The sequence below is a fragment of the Lycium ferocissimum genome, chromosome 8 (genome assembly GCF_029784015.1).
Source record: "Lycium ferocissimum isolate CSIRO_LF1 chromosome 8, AGI_CSIRO_Lferr_CH_V1, whole genome shotgun sequence".
In the NCBI taxonomy this organism is placed as follows: domain Eukaryota; kingdom Viridiplantae; phylum Streptophyta; class Magnoliopsida; order Solanales; family Solanaceae; genus Lycium; species Lycium ferocissimum.
In genome coordinates this window covers 12,021,827-12,034,747 of record NC_081349.1, presented here as the reverse complement: position 1 = coordinate 12,034,747, position 12,921 = coordinate 12,021,827, and the positions used below count along the sequence as shown (strand labels likewise).

The 12,921-nt window shown below is 36.0% G+C and overlaps 2 protein-coding genes and 1 long non-coding RNA gene across 4 annotated transcripts in view; 2 read left to right on the top strand and 1 right to left on the bottom strand.

The window, feature by feature from the left end:
- The window catches only part of LOC132066620 (uncharacterized), a 2,256-nt gene extending 1,520 nt beyond the window's left edge, over positions 1-736 (top strand). For both annotated transcript variants that reach the window (XR_009416885.1, XR_009416884.1), the window contains one exon: positions 445-736. This is a non-coding gene — a long non-coding RNA (uncharacterized LOC132066620). The remainder of the gene's footprint in view (positions 1-444) is intronic.
- A 2,174-nt stretch (positions 737-2,910) lies between these two features.
- Positions 2,911-3,669, top strand: LOC132066027 (TLC domain-containing protein At5g14285-like). Its single transcript, XM_059459431.1, has one exon. The coding sequence runs from the start codon at positions 2,911-2,913 to the stop codon at positions 3,667-3,669; it is 759 nt and encodes a 252-aa protein (XP_059315414.1).
- Positions 3,670-5,179: 1,510 nt separating this feature from the next.
- On the bottom strand, positions 5,180-12,360 carry LOC132067248 (uncharacterized). Its single transcript, XM_059460409.1, has 16 exons — positions 12,168-12,360; positions 12,013-12,088; positions 10,574-10,699; positions 9,760-10,120; positions 9,189-9,284; positions 8,905-8,984; positions 8,412-8,487; positions 8,150-8,320; positions 7,343-7,447; positions 7,148-7,243; positions 6,967-7,059; positions 6,844-6,882; positions 6,705-6,746; positions 6,279-6,406; positions 6,036-6,162; positions 5,180-5,875 (listed from the first exon to the last, which is right to left on the bottom strand). Exons 1-16 carry the CDS (start codon positions 12,241-12,243, stop codon positions 5,720-5,722), a joined length of 1,848 nt encoding a protein of 615 aa, XP_059316392.1. The 5' UTR covers positions 12,244-12,360; the 3' UTR covers positions 5,180-5,719.
- Positions 12,361-12,921: the final 561 nt, after the last annotated feature.

Below are 12,921 nucleotides of genomic sequence, written 5' to 3'. Positions count from 1 at the left end.
TTAACCTTGGTCCCACTTCTTTTGACTTGCTATTTTCCAAATGAATTCTCAACCCAATGTTTTGAGGATTCTGCACGCTCCTTGCCCTTTTCCCGAGTGTTCTGTATTTCTTCTAACTTCTCTTCATTGTCTAAATCCTCTACATTTGTAAGTGCTTGAAAATGGTTCTTTTGTTATAATTCTTTTCTTTTGTCCATACCTTTCTCCCCATCAGTTCTTTGCCTCTCCTCAAAGATTGTTGTTTTTCTTCCTCTTGTTTGTCACCACATTCCATTCCTTGTTCACATTGTTGCTGCTAATAATTTGCACATTTTCCTTTAAATTGATGCACTTTGTTATTATTTTGTTTTTTCCCTTCTTCCTTGCCCTTCACAGTCTCCTATTTATTCTGCACTTTTTCCTTTTTGTTCTGCTCCTTATCTTGATTGTTCTTTGGCTTTTCAGGTATTGCAGCTTCCTCTTGCTTTGGTTCCTCTTTCTTGGGCCTAAATTTAGGATGCATCACCCAACAACCTTGTAAATCATGCCACTGTAATTTACAGTTTGTGCAATATTTAGGTAGATAGTCATATTGTATTGTTTGCCATTTGGACTGTATCTCCCCACTCTCCTCATCCACACAACTAATATGGATTCTCTTTGGCATTTCTTTAAGTAGGTCCACTTGCACTTTGACACGAGCACAACTTGGCCTCGTCCGGTTAGTTGTTGCTTTGTCAATAACCAAAGGAATTCCCACAGGATGTGCCATCGAGAACATAGATTCCTTGTCAAAGAGGTTTGTGGGCAAACCAGGAAATAATATCCATGCTACTGAGATCGTGGTTTCCTTCTCAGGATTAAACCAAGGATCCCAAACTAAACACCGTAATGGATATATTCTGCCCCTGAATTGTAATTCCCATGCACTTGATGTCAGAGCAAAGATGATCTTCCAAAGAATGATAATCGAATTAAAATGCGCCTCTCTTCTAAAAAACCAATTTCACATGGGCCTTTAATCTCTAATTGAATGGGAATAGTCTTTTTCAATCTGTGCATATCTGGTCTCCCATATGAAAACTTAGCAATCACAGCGTATTTCAACTTTTGGCGCTTTATGAATGCTTCAAATTCCTTCTTTGTCCACGTAATGGTCGGTTCTCCATGAAAATACGCAATAGATTTAACGTTCAGTTCTTCTTCTTATTGTATCGTTGGTTGAAGAGCATTAATATAATTGAGTGTAGGATTATTACTAGTGTTGATTGAAGTAGGATTGGTAATTGGCAAACCAGCCACCGGCCGCCTTGGCCATTGCAATATCTAGGGATTAGGGTTTAATTTCAAATTGAAGAGCGAATAGAGTGACTTAAAAACTATCATAAGTTTTTTAAAGTAAAATATGTAGATAATGTGAAAAAAAAATTAAACCCTAAAAATTTGTAAAAACATTTACTTCGGGCACTTTACAACGCCAAAAACGACGCCCCGGATTGTCTTAGGTCCTTGATATTCTTAGCTTACAATAATGACCACATTCACAAACATCGGGTTTTATAGCAAAGTTTGACGTTTCGCAGCTTTGAGACATGATTCGGGAGGGGGGGGGGGGGCGAAGTATGTTGAAAGAAATAAAATGGAGGAGGCGAAGAAGAGCAACTGAAAAAAGGTCGGTAGGGTTTTATTAAACCCTTATTGCGCACAAATTTAGTGCGCAAAGGGTAGTTTGGTTACTCTCTTTTTTTACCTGGTTATTTTGGTATCCGAACCCACTTTTTGGGTCATTTAAGTTGCAGACTCTTAGTTCAAGTGTCATTTTACAACAAAATATTATACTACTATTTACCTAATACAAACAACCTTCTTTTCTCCTGCTTTTTTCTTCCATGAGAATTGAAATTTTTTATTATGTGCCTCACACAAATGATTTTAGTTGTGTGAAACTTCTTTTTGTCTCACACGATAATGCCAGTTGTGTGAGATACATAATAAAGTTTTTCGATTTGGCACTAATTTTGATTTGGGGGGCTCACCTAGCTGGAGTCCTCACTCCTCAAGAAGAAGAGGAATACATAAACGACCATTAGAGATATGTGACAAATGGATTGATATTGAATAAAAATATCAAGTAGCATTAAGAGATTACAATATGGTGAAGCAACATATAGATAGTACTCCACGTGGGGATGTACTTTTTCTAAAGTAAAGTGTTTTTTCTTCTCGCTTTTTAAGCAAATAAAGGAATTTCTACAAAACTTTACCACCCCCCCCCCCCCTCTCTTTTTGTTTTTTCTTTTGTTATTTAAGTCGTATACGCTACGTGTATAAAAATTTCTTATACTATCAATGCAATTAAAATTGATTATAGCATGTTATTACTTTATTTTCAAGATCACCATGCTAGAATTATTTTGAAGAGTTATTATTATATGTCAACTTAACTTGATGGTGCGAAATTTATACATAGTGAAAATTAAACAATACTTAGTAGTTTATTTTGGGTTATTAAACCTGTGTTGGAATATTCTCTCAGCATAAAGTTTAACGTGTGGGCATTGGCTTTTAGGACAAAAGAGAGAAGTTTCTTTTTTAGGAGGGGATTTATTATTTACATACCTCACATTACCAAGAATTGACATTTTGGTACCTAAATACTATTGGTAAAACTGTTGATCTTGTCTAAATTGCAAAAAAAATAGATTCTCACCAGGAAGTCACCAAGTCTTTCCCTTTCTTTTTCCTCTCCCAATAATTTAAAGAACACCACATACAAATAAACATCTGTGGCTTGTTAGATTCTCTCTAGCTGGAAATTTTTATTCCAAGAAAAAGTTAAATACTGTATCCTTTCATCTTTTCTTTGTTATATAATTCTTTCCTACCTTGTTCCTTTTCTGCATAAAAGTTCAATCTTTGTTTGATATCCTGATGGAAACTTTGACAATCTTGGAACCAAACCTTCTTGGATTCAGTCTTGTTTTCTTTGTGATTTATCTCTTTGGATACTTTTACATGTTTAAAGATTGGAATGAAAAAGTGAGGTCTGATGCTTCAAGTTGTGTAATGTCTTTAGCACATGGTACACCTGCAGTAATCTTATCCATATACTCAATGTTACAAAATTCCCAAACTTCATTCCAAAATCTTGATTTTTCCACCCAAAATTCACCACTTCAAGAAATGATACTTGAATACAGCATTGCTTACTTCTTAGCTGACCTTTTACATTACTTTGTGTTTTATCCAAGTGATGTTCTATTCATTGCTCATCATTTGGCTACCCTTTATGTCTTTTTAACTTGTCGGTTCGTCGTTCATCATGGTGCAGCCACCCTTATTGGCCTTCTTGTTATAGCTGAGATCACAAGTCCTTGCCAGAACACATGGAGTCTTTCTAGATATCGAAAAATCGATACGCCTGTGGCTGCTAAATTATATGAAAAACTGTCACCAATCTTTTATTTGTTCTATAGTTTGGTTAGGGGGATTCTTGGACCCTTGTTTGTTTACAAGATGGGATTGGCTTTTGCAAGTGGAAAAGCAGATGGTGTGATTTCTAGACCTATGTGGATTTCTTGGATGGTTGTGATTGTAAGTGCCATTTTGGTTAGTATTTTGTGGGTCATGAGTCTTTGGGTAGACTTCTTTAGAGAAAGACCGAAGAAGCAGTTGAAGAAATATAATTGATACAGAAGTTGTTGGGTTCAGATTCTATGATTGGGTTGAAGTTTGGAAGTTGAACTTGTCTGCAGTTATAATGGAGGCTAAGCTTATTATCTTAATTCACTTGTGTAAATTATATTTGTTCGTTTAAGTGACTTTTTTATATTTGCTTCATAGCCCTTTAGTTTCTGGCTTTTTTTATATTTAATTTAAATACATATAAAAGTGGACTGTTCATGATCTTCGATGTCTATAAAATAAAACAAGAAAAAAACCAAAAGGCAAGCAATTTCTAGTGTCATTTCTTTTAGTCCGTATCTTTTCGTCGGGGGTGGCTTTAATATAGTTTACTTGTAGTTCTTGCAAGGCTAAGGCATATGAGGCCCCTAAACTTGCCCTTTTCTTTTCTTTTCATTTTGACACCTTAAGTGTTGTTGCTCCTATCAACTCCCGAACTTGACATTTTTTTTGCCGTATCTATTAAACACAATCCGACTTACATAGACTTACATAACATATATGGTGAAGAACCACCACTTAAGCCACTCCAGTTTTGATTTCTTATTTTCCAGTTTTAGTTTTCAGTTTTTATTTTTAGTTTTAGTTTTCAATTTTGATTTCTTATTTTCCAGTTTTGGTTTTTGATTTTCCATATTTGGGTTTTTTATTTTCAGTTTTGGATTCAGTTTTGGTTTTTAGTTTTTAGTTTTTTGGTTTCTTATTTTTCAGTTTTTGATTTTCCAGTTTTAGTTTGCAATTTTTATTTTTCAGTTTTGGTTACTTATTTTTCAGTTTTAGGTTCCAGTTTTGATTTCTTATTTTCCAGTTTTAGTTTTCAGTTTCTATTTTCCAGTTTTAGTTTTCAATTTTGATTTCTCATTTTCCAATTTTGTTATTTGATTGGTTTAAGTAGTGGTTCTTCACCATATATCCTATGTAAGTCGGATTATTTTTTTATAGACACACTTGAGGCCAAGTTCAGGAATTCAATAGGGACAACACTTAGTTGAGGTGCCAAAATAGAAAAAAGAAACAAGTTTAGGGAGCCGCATATTAACACCTCAACTAAGTATTGTTCCTGTTGAGTTTTTGGTGAAAAACCACCACTTAAGTCAATCAAACCAACCCAGCTGAAGGCGCACCCACCACTTAACAACACTCGAAGCCTTCTTGCAATAACATGGTTGGGTCAAAACCATAGGTGTCAATTTGAATTTTTGGCGCTATCTTAGCATGTTAAATTAAACACGTTAATATAAGATGAAGTGAATATGAAAATTAATGGCATATTCCCTCATCTGGATCATTCATATCTTTAGCATATTGCCGAAGTGATGAAATTGAAAAAAATCAGTTTTCCACATATTTCAAACTCTATTTTATTTTATTTTTGCAAAAGAACAGAGCTTAAGACATTTTTTCATAAAAGTAATCACTTCCCAAAAACTGCAAAAAAAAGAAGAAGAAGAAGACTGGGCTTGGAAACTGAAGGCTTAGAAAAAATCAAAAAAACAAACGCTCAACTATTTTACAGTTATTGCAGTAAGGAATCTTATATAGGGCTGGCAGGCCACTTTGAACTGAGAAGTTAATTATCTTCTCCAGCATCTCATGTTAGACGACCTTTGCAAAATTGCATTTCGTCATATAGAAAAGGATCCTCCCTGAAGATAATTACCTCAAGTAATAGGCAGTGACAGTAGTTTTACCTACAACTTCTCTGGTAAACTGAGATACTATAATGAGCTAGAAAGAACAATAAACTTTCTATATAGTGACCACAGAATGCAGCTGAACTTTCTAGGTCTCCTAAGAAGCTATAACCAGCTAGGCAGAACAATGACTTTCTTAATATTAACATAGGAAACAAGGGGAAGTTTGAAATCACCAAGCGGATAGATGGAGCTATAAGCATGACTAGTAACCTGTTTCTTGATTGTGTATCCATGACAAGCCTTCAACAAGTGCAGTGTGCCCCAGTTCTTCATAGTCGTTGCTGTCATTTAGTTCATGGGTTTCCACAATCTTTGCAACTGCTGAATACATGAACTGCAGGAAGATTTGCATCTCAATGTTATATACGAATAACTGAAGCATTTGATAAATCACAGCTTCCATGGTAGTTAAGCTCCACAAAGAAACCTCCTCCTTCACCCCTTGAAAGTCGTCCAGGATTCACACATATGCACTTTACTTCTTCTCCTTCACTTCTTTCCCCAAGGGAGATCACCTGTGGGCAGATGAAATTAAGAAAGGGATCTAAGAAATTGATTGTGTATATCTTCACGTTCAAGGCAAGCATGTCTATTCGACATATTTAGTTGCTTTAGTTCGATCTGGTTGAAATGATAGAAACAAAGTTTTGTTTGAAAATCAGCAGCTCATATTACCCTGACAAAGTGAGCCAGATCTGAGGGCAAAATAAGTATATCTGGGGCTGTTGACATCTGAAGAGCTTCTGGAGCTAGAGAGAAATCAATGGGTACGCTTTCAGCTGGTGGATATAGAGGATAGAAGCTGTTGCATTTAGTTTGCAAAAAAGACCAAAAAAAGAAAAAAAGAAAAGAAAATATTAGGTTAGCTGAGCTCTGCATAAACAAGAGGGATTGCAAATGGTGTCCCATGAAACATGCCTGCGCTGGTTTAAGATATGATTTGCAAGAGTTGTCATTCGGTGCTTGGATCCCCCTTGTGGATTTCGTGAAATCTCCTCTGCACTGAGCTGTTTAAGAACATCAACCGTACAGCAAGCCACTTTCACCTGAATATAACATAACATCAAGAACTGGAATAGTATGGAGAAATCCCCTTCCACTTGGGGCGAGAGGTCTCTCACAACTGCTTACTAAGCTATTTAGTATTGATGTATACTCCAAATTTATTTTCACGTCATCCTGAATTCAATTTGTACAGCATCGACAGAAAGCTATTCCAAGATGTTCAGCTTAATCAATGAGAATATACATCGAGCTTGCATCTTGAATGCGAGAAGAAAAGCATGTACTAAAAGTTAAGAAAACACAGGGAATACAGTTGTTGGAAATATCATCAGCTCCTACCTCGTTCGCACAGAATATTCCAGGATTTGTAATGCTATTTATCTGGTGACAGAAAATTCTTGTTAGTAATGATACATGATCACCAGACTAATTTTTCTTCTCTACAGAACAACTTGATGCGTGGCAGTACAGTGCATACCTGATGTTCAAGATCGGGTGACTGAATGTCAAAGGCTGGCTGTAAGCAACAGAAAAGATATTTCAATATTTGCAGTTTAGATGTAACACCAAACAAGATGACTAAGATGATGGAGATATTCACCTGAGGGTAAACGAAGTCATGGTTAGCATCTCGTACAGATGGAACAAGAATCACACGAGCAGCAGAACCCATATACTCTACATAATCTCTCAACTGAAAACCAGCCAATGGAAGGAAACTAAATAAACATCTAAAGCCAGAACTTAATTCAAAAAGGGAAAGAAATTATATAGGCAGATACCCTTGCAAGAATTTCATCCTGAAAGATTTCATCAAATGTCCTATTTACAGTTCCTTTCTTGATCTCGGGATGATCTGAATCCATAAATGGTCCTAGCTGTCAAGAGAATTTACAAAGTTAAAATGAAACTTCTATATCAGTTAATAAAAGAAGGTATATTAGACAACTTTGGCATGAGAGCTGTAACACCATTACCAGTATGATCAATTGAGCCTGCTTGCGCCGCGCGTACGATAGAAGCTCAGCCAGAGGTTCAAAGAATAAGTTATCAACTGTTGTAAAAGGACCCGCAGCTATAAGCTGAACAAGAACGTAAAATGTTAAGACACCAAAAAAGGAAGAATTTTTTTTAGAGAGAATGGATGATATAATCATCTGTTGCAGAAAAGAGATTGGTCACATATCCAAAGGTGGAACCAAAGGTTGCAGTCCTTTCCTTCATCTATAATGTAGTCAGAGCTTCTAATTAAGCTCAAGAAAATAAAAGAAAAAAAGAACTGAAGGGGACAAACAAGCACACCCACACAAAAATAAATTGATAGTAAGAGCAGCAAAATCTGCAAACCAAAACCCCCTTATGGAAGGGGTAATATTCATCATATGACATACATAATAAAATATGCCAAGTATTCCCCCTTTAAATCAATTCTTGTAAAAGGCTATCAGAGTTCTTCAACTCGGAGGTTTAACAAGCCTGCATGGGTTGCTGCCACTAGTAAGGCGACAATTATCTCCGAAATGCACTCCAACATTATTTGTTGCCAAAAGGCAGGCTAAAAGGCAAACAGATTTGAAATGAGGTGTCAGTATCCTTAAGTTTCTCAAAATGAGAAAGGCAGGCATGGGGAGACGACACCCAAATCCAAGGATACTTCTTAGTACAACAGTCATTTCATAAATAGATATCAACCATTTACTAACCAAAATAAACGTATCTCACTCACTCATATTTTTTAATTTGGTGTAGACTTATATAGTTATATGGAATACAAGCTTACCCACCAATGAAAGCTCTGGCATAGCAAGTGAAGCATTGCTTGACTGAAGATCCATTGCTTGTTTCTTAGTAGGCGGGAGATTTTCCGTGGAAGAAGCCGACAAAGGAATCCGATCAACAATTTTTGATGCAACTAGACAATGGCCACTTGGGTTATGCCCTTCAACACCAACCACCTGAGTATAAATATTTAGGTTCATTCTTTGTTCAACATTTTGAAGTACTAATAAAATAATGCAATGCACTCTGTTTACAGTACGTCAATACCTGCCCAGGGAAAACAGAAAAGTGGTCCAAGTTTTGCAAGTCAAGGCGCACACGTTGACCTCCAGAATGCTCAACGCTGTCAGCAATAAAGCAACTAGATATCGTCAATCATAGCGAGCAGCATATCCATGGAAAGACAAATTTACATAAATAGATGGAAATTCTACAGGTTCTTCTGACATCTATCAATGCAAATAATTATTCAATGTCAATGCTAGTCAAGATAGCAATGGCAATATACCAAATAAGCTTCTAAGAATATGATGTAACTGTCATATTTCAACTACTGTTGACTGACTTGATCGAGAGCAATAGAAGGGAGCGGAATTTTCTACATATTGAATGATTAAGAAGTGAATTGGTGATAAATTCAACCAGGGTGGACACTCTGTAAACTGTGGAAAAACATTGAGACCAAATCTCTCCAAAATAAAGAGCTGATTTCACGCGGGAAGAGAAAGGCTAATTATATATCCACATAGCAGTTCCGTACCTGCTTTGCAGTAAAATAGGCTTTTCCTTCAAACGCCCTTCTTCCTCGCAACAAATCATACCAACAGCAAATATGGATCTCTGAAACAACAGGATCCATAAAAGAGTTAAAATATGTCCCTTCACCAAGATAATAATTGGAAAAGCACTAGACATAGTACAATGCACTTAAGTCCCTGACTTTTAATACTTAAAATTTGCGATTGCATTATGGTGCAAAAACAGCAGAACACCAGTGCAAATATTTGAAGTAGGAATTTCATACTTCAGAAGCAAAGATATCACCTGTGAAGCAACAGTAGGATCAGTTGGTTCCTCATGCAGTCCAGAGGTTACAAGTGCTGTTGCATAATCTTTTATTCGGCTTTCAAGAAAGTTAAACTGAAAAAACAAAAACCAGTAAGGACTTCGTAACAGTGTTATCAAAAGCGAAAAGCACAAAAAAGCTCTAAGGTCAGCTGGGGCGTTAAGCGCCAAGCGCAAATAAAGCGTGGGCTTTAATGAAAAAAGGCGCAATGGTGCAAAAATACAAATCTATATATGTTTAGTCCAAGATTAATAACAATAAGCATGAATAACAAATATATGGACAAAGGAATATTAAAAACAGTACGATAAAGTGAAATATGAATTATCTAGTGTCACCCCTTCAAGAGAGGCTCATTGACAAGGAAAAGTATGTCTTAGAGCCTTGATGATGACACTGAAGCGCACATAAAGCGAGGCGAAGTGCTCAACATGTTTTGAGCCTCGCTTCAGGGCTTAAGCGCGCTTTAAGCGCGCCTTTGACAACACTGCTTCGTAATGGAAAACCTGGGGATTCTACAACTGTAACATGATAAGAACTAAGAAATACCTTATTTTCCATCCTGTCATACATGAACTTGCACCCTGGCTCAGGTTGAGAGCTAATGATTTCCAAGGAACATCTTTTGATTGGTTGGACTCTCTTTATGATGTCATCATTGGGGTTCTCCTCATCATGGTCTATTTTCATAATTTCTCCATTGGCCTTCTCATTGAGAGAAAACTGCACCACAAATTTGCTCTTTCTTTGTCCAAAGGGTGTAATTGTTTCTAAATGCTTTCTGGAGGTGGAAATGCTCCCATTAGTTTTTCGTGTTGAAACAGTTGTTTCTGATTGTGATGTCTTTCGTTTATCTGTTGGGGTACCAAGAATGATTTCCTTTGTGTTCTCGTATTCATCATTCAATATCCTGCATTGATATATTCAGCATTAAGCATTGAAAAGTCACATATTTCAGTAGCCTAGAGCAAATATCTTAATTTGCCCTTGTTTGTAGGTTAGTTAATGAAGTAGAGAAATTTTACTTTTGTTTCCCACTTCACAAAATTAACAAGAGGACAGATAGAGTTCAAAGAAAGGTGGATAATGTGCAGGTATACATGTTAACAGTTAATATGAGCAAAAGTATTTCCCAAATAGAGATTTCCAGAATCACAGGCACAAGAGATATAAAATATGAAAAGATTTTACCGAAACCACACAACGAGATATATTTGGCCCGTGGTCCTAAAAAGGCCTACTGCACATTGGCCAGAAAGTCAATACATCATTATAAGTCATCCAAGTTGAGACGAAAGGGGAGGTACAAGCATACTAAAATCAACAATGAGAAATAAACTCAGAAAGGGTGGGGTACACTCACATAGAAATATCACTGGAGTAGAAATGTAAACCAGGTTCCTTTTTAACAATCTCTTCTCTTCGTTCATTCTGTAATTGTTGTAGAAATGCACCCATATGTGAAATCTGCACCTTCGATTCCAGCCCCCTGAAAGAAATGGTCATCAAGTGGAACTTCAGGTTTATATTTCAATCAGAGGAGTAAAATTTAACGCCACATCAGTTCGTATCCAAAGGTGAAAATAACATCAAAGAGTCAAATTTTAGGTATATCTAGAAAAACAGAAAGAAAATCCAATGATTCGAATTATTTGACTATCCATTCATTGCGCTATTGTATAAGTGTTTTTCTATTTCGTTTTCTTTTCTTCAACATTTCCGCCAACCAACTTAACAAAAGAGTTTTTATTTCCGGATAAAGGTCATATCCGTAGCCCTAAGTACTTGAACCCTGTCACCTACTAAATGACAAGAACATGGAGTCTTTAATTTTAGCAGCATCTGATCTAATCAAATAAGCTTCAATATTGTTTCTCTAATGAACACATGTATGGAATTTTACTTTGTTCTATCTAATTAGCTTGAGAAGCTGGAAAACTGGAAGCCCAAAGTGTCTAAGCAATTTGAATATCTAATCCTCATACCTAAAGAGAAGTGGTTCTTTGATTTTTACATCCACTTAAATCTTCAAGTTTTTCACAGCAACTCAAGTAAGAGTCTTCATTCACTAATAACATGCCACATATTAAGCTTAAATGACTCAGCTCTCTCCTCCTTAGTACAACAAAAAGGACATCTGAACTCGTTTAAGGTTAAGTCTTTTTAATCTAAACATGCTTCAGTAAGGCCCTTCCCTGGACCCTACTAACGCGGGATGATTTGTGCACCGGGCTGCCCCATGCTTCAATAAGGCTTGCTTAAGGTGTGTTTGGTATGGAGGAAAACATTTTCCAATTTTCCCATATTTGGTTGGTCAAAATTTTTGGAAAACATTTTCTCTCGGAAAATGACTTCCTTAATGAAAGTAGGGAAAACAAGTTCCATAAGTGACATTTCAAGTTCATTTGTCTCCTCCCCAACCACCCACTCAACGCCTCCAAACCCCCACCCCCACCCTAAGGCCCTACTCCCCGCCCCATCCATTCCCACAGTGTTCTGCTAGATTACATATAAATACTCTTGCGATACTATCTTTTTGAAAATAAGTAAGAAATCCACTTGTCTTCCAAGAAAACATTTTCCTCTCATACCAAACACACCCTTAATTAACAAGCCAGTTAGAAATCCAAACCCCCACTAACAACACATTTCTGAATCTACCCTATAAAGTAACTTCTTCACAACAAATATAAGCACCGATTTTTTCTTCTTCTTCTTCTAGTTTTTCACTTAAGTAGCAAGAAAACACAAAATTAAAAATTAAATAGAATTTTCTTTCACTAAAATGGTGTAAAGTCTGACCTGTTGAGAGAGTAACATTCCCAGCTAGAAACAAGATCGGAAGGGCTTTTATTGTATTGAATACAAAAAGTAAGACCTAAAAAACACAAATACACGTTAATTTCATATACACTGCGATAAAGAAAAGAGAAAAAAAGAATCAATTTTATACTTACATTTGTTGAGAATTTCAGTTTCATCATCGAAACTGAAGCCATTTTTAAGGAATTCAGCTTTGATTTGCTCTTCCATGGCGGTTAGGGTTAGGGTTTTTTTTCTTTCTCTGTTGCAAAGAAGAGAACAACTTTAGCTGAGAGGAAAATGGCGGGAAAATATTCCCTCCACTTCTGTACATTGTTAATTTATAGAAAGAAAGGCTCATATATTTCTTTCTGTAATTCTTTCTCAAATGAAATCTAACCAAGTTATTAAAGTCAAATGTATACCCATGTACTACCAGAAATGGTTTAAAATTTAAAATATATGCTTGTTATATTTTCGGTCCAAATAAACTCATCCCGTTATACTTTCGGTCCAAATATACCTTTTTCATTATAGTTTGGCACAAATTTACCCCTTATTTTAACGAACGAACACGTCTCAAGCTGAAAATAAAGGGCTCCCTCCACTTCTACACATTGTTAATTTATTATAGAGAGAAATACTCATATATTTCTTTTCTTTTTTTCCTTCTTCAAATGAAATCTAACGAACTCATCAAACGGAAAAGGGTCAAATGTACCCATGTACCATCAAAAATAGTTTAAATATGACCCTCGTTATATTTTTTATCCAAATATAGCCCTCCTAAGATACTTTCGATCTAAATATATCTCTTTCATTATAATTTGATAGAAATTTGCCCTTATCTTTAATAGAGGAACACGTGTCAAGCTCAGAATCAAATGACCCACCCGCAATTTTAAATAC